This window comes from Sinocyclocheilus anshuiensis, unplaced genomic scaffold, assembly GCF_001515605.1.
Source record: "Sinocyclocheilus anshuiensis isolate Anshui unplaced genomic scaffold, SAMN03320099.WGS_v1.1 scaffold207, whole genome shotgun sequence".
Taxonomy (NCBI): domain Eukaryota; kingdom Metazoa; phylum Chordata; class Actinopteri; order Cypriniformes; family Cyprinidae; genus Sinocyclocheilus; species Sinocyclocheilus anshuiensis.
The window spans coordinates 3,680,406-3,687,005 of NW_015551045.1; the positions used below are offsets into that span (position 1 = coordinate 3,680,406).

A 6,600-nucleotide genomic window follows, 5' to 3' on the forward strand; every position below is an offset into this window, starting at 1 on the left:
ACCAGCATAAACCAGCAAAGGACCAGCATAAACCAGCAAAGGACCAGCTTAAACCAGCAAAGGACCAGTTTAAACCAGCAAAGCACCAGCATAAACCAGCAAAGGACCAGCATAAACCAGCAAAGGACCAGCTTAAACCAGCATCCCAGCGTCAAAACATACCTAACCAGCATACGCTGGTTTTTTCAACAGGGTAGCAACGCCCTGGCAATGACTTACAGCATCCCAGCAGCATAACAGTGATTTTTGCACAAGAAAGAGGAACACTCAGATTAAATTTAGAAAATGGTAATTGATTAATTGATTGAAGTCAGAATTGATTGAATGCCAAAATATAGTGGTTTTGAATGGGTGACATTTACTTTGACTTTTCCCCACCCAAGAAGAAAATAAACATAAGAAGAGATTGGAATCTTTCAAACAGAGATTTTGTTGAGGTCACATTCTGATTTTTATAGCTCATGTACGTAGGTTCATAGGTGAACGTACTTGTGTGAGTGTGTTTGGATAGATGTCAACAGATTCATGGGTGTGTGAGTCATCCAGGTTTGTAAAGATTTTATGTGAGCTGCAGGCCCAGATCCTTGAGAGCCAATATCTTGACACAAGAGCAGTCTCATGTAAAGTAAGAGCCTCTCCCTGTAGCCAGGGGTCTGTGCAGGAAACCAGGACTGCACCTCGTCCTCCATGTGCAAAGATGATTTAGGGACACTCAGAGAGATATTATATACCTGCAGAACATGGTTGCATTTATGTTTTAACTCAAAATATTATATCTGCCCTTTAGCATCCAATGGCCATATATTTCAGTTTCGGAGGTATTATTATATGAAAAATATATATGAAAGCATTGTTTTATGATGTAACCATAGGGGTATTATTTAAAGCACTAAAATACTGTATCTGAATGGTTTACACCCTTAAATGATAATTTCACAATCCTCTGAAGTACTTAATTCTGACTGGTCACTTTTGGAATTCAATGGCATATTTTTGTGCGGTAATTACTAAAATGTGTAACTATCTATAGTGCCAGGAAAACAATTCCATACATAGCTTCAAGTTTCATAACTTCATCGAGTGATAAAAAGATTTAAACTAATATTTTATGTCCATTTATTTGGAAATTAGCCAGCTCATCTATAATATTTCTTAATTGACTACATTAAGTTTGTTTTTTATTTGAATTTGACCAACAAATGCACTTCATAAAATGATTTTCTTACTTAGTATTTTTGTATTGTTTTCCATAACAGATATCAAGATACATTTACTTGAGAGGCAAAGTGACTTAAGATATTCGGTCTTGTTTTCTGAAGAAAATATTTAAATTTTGTTAGTTTTTGCTTAAAACAAGAAAACGTTATCTGCCAGTGGGGTCAGGAAAAATAATCATGTTTCCCCTTTGAATTAAGATTACTTTTCTTACCCCATTGTCAGATATTTTTTTCATGTTTTAAGCAAAAACTAACAAAATTTATACATTTTTCAGAAAACAAGACTTAAGCAATTTAATCTTGATTCAAGAACGTTTAGATATTTGCACTAGAAAACAAGTCGAAAATACGAAGTAATGTTTTTTTTTTCAGTGTGTCTTAAATAATCATATTTTCCAATAGCATGTACTGTATGAATGCAGGGACACTGAAGACACAACACACAGAGTTTTATATTTAACAATATATATTTTCCAATTTCAATGTACATTCCGTTTTGACATAAGCTTTTATTCACAAACAAAAGTAGGCATCTAAATAAATACTATATAAAATAGAACTTCAAAATAAATATATCTATAAAGGGACATTTTCATATGTGTGAGAGATTTTTTTTTTCTTTTTTCTTTTTTAAACAAAACAAAAGCAAAACCCTCTTTTCTTTAATCTTCAACATGAACAATGAAGCCAAAGTAACGCAGAGAGTACAAGCCCAGTTTGGAAGGCAGTTTAAAGTGGGTTAAAAAAGAAGAATGGGTTTCTAGTGGCCAAGAAACTGTACCATGAATAGATTTAGTCACAGCGTCCTGATGAGAACATCTCAGCAACGGGTCGACAGAAGGAAGATCGTTCAGTTCCATCGTGCAGGCCAGGATATTAGGCGAACAACCATAAAGTTTACATTTTACAGCTGTATCGTTCTCCATAGTTGAGAGAATTGTGAAATACAAAAAATAAAAGCGAGAAGGTGGGGCGAAAAAGCAACACCGAATAGGATGGAATGGAATGTTACTTGAGAGGGATCCCCGTTCCTCCCAGACAAGTTCACACACAGCAGCTGTATATGTCAATCAAGCACTGAAGATGTTGCACCATTTTAGGAGGAAGGAGGAAAAACAAAATGCTTGGCCACATTAGGATGAAAAGGCGTTACTTTGAGCGTGACGAAACGCCGTTCCCTCTGCGAATTCAATTAAATCTACAGTTTCAGGGGCACCGAGGAACCGGGAATTAGCCGTGCCTCTCTCGTGCTAATGAGGCATGGCTAGCATTAACAGAGGTATTTTTATTGCCTGGCACACTTTTCTAAATCAAGTGCTTGTAATCGAAATACCTAAACACCCTACCTTCTATGCCACAGCCACATAATCTTTACCCCCACCCGCCCCCAGCCCTCCCAAAAATATAATAATTAATTTATATACTTTTGTACTGAATTGTAATTAAATTGTACCATGCAATTTCTCAGGACATTTGAAACATATAGCTAGTTTTTCTTAAAACTATTTACAAGAAAGTGTAACCTGCATAGGTCGAAGTCTAAGATATCTATGGTACATTTGCAACTCTTCCCTATGCAGGTATGCAAGCTTCTCCATTCAGAACTACTCTGGCACCTATCCACGGGTTAGATTGCAAAAAGACTTAAACCCTAGCCTTATACATTCAAGACTAAGAACAGTAGTGTATTTCTGCTTTTCAGATTTGTGCAACAAGTACAAATTTTGGAGTATGTGGAACTAAACAAGCGGACCGTGGGTTTGTGTCGAGAAGGCCGACAATTTTCCCTCGTGCTCCCAGACTCTAGGAATCCTGGGAAGTAGAGCACCGTACCTTTAAGAGCTTATTTTCGCACTAATTGGCTAGAGTACAACAATGCATGCCCACTTGGAAACAAACGGTTATAAAAATGGTCAACGAAATCTCCATGGCACACTCCTTTGGCAAAATCTCTATACTATACATATAACAAAATATATATGTAGAGAAAGCAGTTCGATACTAGGGCACGTCCATAGAGCGTTATGTTTGGTGCGTAGTAAACTAGAGGAATTTTTCCAACTACAGTGAAACACTTTGTACATGCTACTGTACATAATACTGTGCTTTTGCCTCATTATAATGGCGATACAATTGGCATGTTTTGTTTAGAAGCGGCAGAGTAGTATACGCTAACTTTATAGCTTCTCCTTTTCCCGTAACTACTGGCCCGATTCTCCTGGTAGCTTATGAATGCTTGGTGTCTGAATTGCTGTGTTTTGACCACTGCCCGTTCCCTTAACTCGAGTCACCCGACTAGTTCCAAGCTGAATTCACATGCTGTACGTAATTCAGATGAACTGATGATCCCTGAGGTCATTGTCTACAACAAATTGAACCGCTAACATTTGGAAGAATCATTATGGAAGTTTATGTATGCTATGGCATGTTTTCAAAGGGAATTATGAAAGCTATTTTACCCATTTGCCATCACAAACAAACAATCTGTCCCCACAGAAGATAGAAAACATCCTGTCACGTGGCTACGGGCGGTCATCAATGTCTTTCGCAACGGTCAAGGGAACTTAGAATCCTTCAATGAAACCAAATTACCTCCCGTGTTTGCATTTCAAACAACAGAAGAAATAAAGCTCTATAACAAGCTTGTAAATGTACTGTGCACAGAGATGAAGTCTGGTTATTTTGATTGTGACATGTGTTATCAGCTTGGAATTCGCTGCAACCTTTCCTCGGTGCCAGATCCGGAGAGGGATTGCCAAAGTATAGAGTGTTCTTGAATGGGTGATATTTACTTTGACTTTTCAAAGCCACCCAAAGAGAAAATAAACATCAGAGAAGTGATTGGAATCTTTCAAACAGACATTTTGCTCAAATGCAGCATTCTGTGTCAGCAAGTTGTTTTACTAGGGTGTGAAATGGCAAAGACTTTGATCCCACGGCCATCACGAGAACCCCAGGAGAAGAAAACGCAGGCCTCTCCTTTGTTGTAGTACTTTACGAACGAGTAGAATAATGATTTGTGCCCTTTGGTCAGTCAAATGTTGCTACTGATTTACGGCAGGATGCCTTGAGCGCGAGGATCATGCGTGAACTTTAAGTACCGTGATTTTGGGAAGTACACCGCTATCGGAGTAGGTCTTGCGAACTTTGCTCGCGAGTCACTTTGTACTCTCCGTTTCTGGCACGTCATCATGAGGCCTGTTTTTCCAGATGACAGGCCTTGACCTCTGCCACCTTGCAGGGCTGGGTGCTTTTGCAGCGGCAGCCTGGGCGGCTTATGCCATCGTAGCACTTCTGCGAAAGCTTGGCGCAACCAGTGGCGGGCAAATAACACATCAGGCAGGGCAGCACCAACGAAACGGCCGCCATGAAGGACCAGCGCGCGCAACAGTTCGAGTGCGAGCAGGAGCACGGCTTGTCAGCGCAGGAGCCTTCCTCGTCCTCATCAGTGCAGTGGTAGAAGACGCCCTTGACTAGACACATGCAAGTGACAGAGTCCACTAGGTTCTTCGCAGAGCACAGGCACTCTTGGTTGCAAATCCAACACGAGGGCAGGGCCCGGGGCAAAGTGCACTCCGTGCATCGGCATTTGCCGCATTTCTCACACAACGGTGCGTGCTTCTTCTCCACTGGCAGTGCCGCAACCGCCTTCACATTCTGAGTCTTGGAGCTCAGCGCCTTGGGTTGCTCTAATAAAACAGGGGTGGGAGCTGCATGGTCCAGCAGCTTTTGGTCGGAGGAGGTGCTGCTGCTGCTGCTGACGGAGCTGGGCCGACCACTGAAGGAAATCCAGGGATGTGTGGTGGCATCTGGGACCTCGCAGTGGGGCAGATGAGGATGGTGCGGGGGTCCCAGTAGGACTTCCTGCCCCCTCGTGCTTGCCTTGTGGCTTGGTGGCTGTTGTGAGATCACAGCAGGGGTGTCGATGTAGTCATTCTCCAAATGTAAAGATTTCATTTGGTCAATGGGGTAAATAGTTAATGGGAGCTGGAGCCGTCCGTAGGGAATGCGGCTGTCCAGCAAAGGCTGCGCCATGATGGAGGAGACTCCAGGAATGTGGTGAGGAACCCTTGACTCCATCTGTAGGTTGTGTTCCTCATATACCGGAGCTCAGGTCAGCATTTAGCACTCCTGCAAAGACCACAGCACAGCTTAGTACTGAAAACCACCCTCACAAAATTCTAATCAGATAACCTAATGATCGGTTTGTGTGGAAAAAGACCACAAATACATCTAAAATGGGCCCTTTGCATAACAGAGAAAATTGCATGTGTAACATTGTTAGGTATATTTAATTATAACTCATTATTAGGATTTAAAAAAGGAACCTGTATAAACGTTCACTTCCACAATCAGATGTATTAGTATTAAGTACAAGCCTGCACTAGTGTTCTGATGGGAGGGGTTTATTCTGAATAAAACAAACATAAAGTAGATTAACCTAGGGTTAAGATTCACAACGTTTCTTAAACAATTAAATTACAATACACAACGTTGATGAAGTTAGATTAGGAATATTACAGTTAAATGGACGCTATTAATCGAGTTGTATAGGTAAAATCAAATGTTAATAAAATTAAAATGTTACACAGCCTATCTGTTTGCTACAGAAGGCTGAAGAAAACTGTAGGCTATATGATATGACAAATATCAACCTGTTGCTAGATTTTTGCCTGAGCTATGTAATATATTGAAGTTGCGTTGCTTCTGTGCTTCTCTTGTAAGCAAGCCTGCAGCCTCTAACGCAGTGTCGTCTGAAACGACGATTTATATGTTGGCGTGCCACAATTACAGTTTCATACAATGCAGACCAAATTCAAACGGCGTGTTTAACAAGAACCATTACATATTTACCAGAATCTAAAAACCCCAATGAACATAAATACAGCAATGTCTGACTAATGTCTCTGACTAATCTCCATTTAGTGCTAAAACCGTTTTAATGCTTAAAATGAGCTTCAGTGCTTCGAGCTGCAGAGAAGCGTCACGCGATGGTATTAGATAGAACGCGAACAAACGCGGATCATGATGCGCAACACGAAATAGCCTATTGTCGCTTCCCCGGTCGAAGGAAGCGACGCGTATACGGTTAACCTCGAATTCTCACCTGTTCTACGTGTACATTTCATTCTTAAATCGCCCACGATCCTGTCGTGGTTAGTTACCGTAGTTAAATATTTACACAAGGCACAAATACACCTACAATGCGTAGCTAAAGAACGGCTGTATCGGCGCTTTGTGATAAACCAGCAGAATGGAAACGACTCGATTTGAAGCAAGAATATAAACTCCATGTTATAGCGTTGTCCTTGACACTTGGATACATTTACAAAAAATAAAAATAATAAAAAAAATAAATAAATAAAATCTAACTTGTATATAA

General features: G+C 40.5%; 1 protein-coding gene across 1 annotated transcript in view; it reads right to left on the reverse strand.

Annotated features, from left to right (window-relative positions):
* Positions 1 to 1,807: 1,807 nt before the first annotated feature.
* Positions 1,808 to 6,600, reverse strand: part of LOC107661715 (protein sprouty homolog 4-like) — a 5,437-nt gene continuing 644 nt past the window's right edge. The window contains exon 2 of the mRNA XM_016451458.1: positions 1,808 to 5,348. Coding sequence (XP_016306944.1) covers positions 4,407 to 5,297 — 891 coding nt within the window. The 5' untranslated portion in view covers positions 5,298 to 5,348 and the 3' untranslated portion in view covers positions 1,808 to 4,406. The remainder of the gene's footprint in view (positions 5,349 to 6,600) is intronic.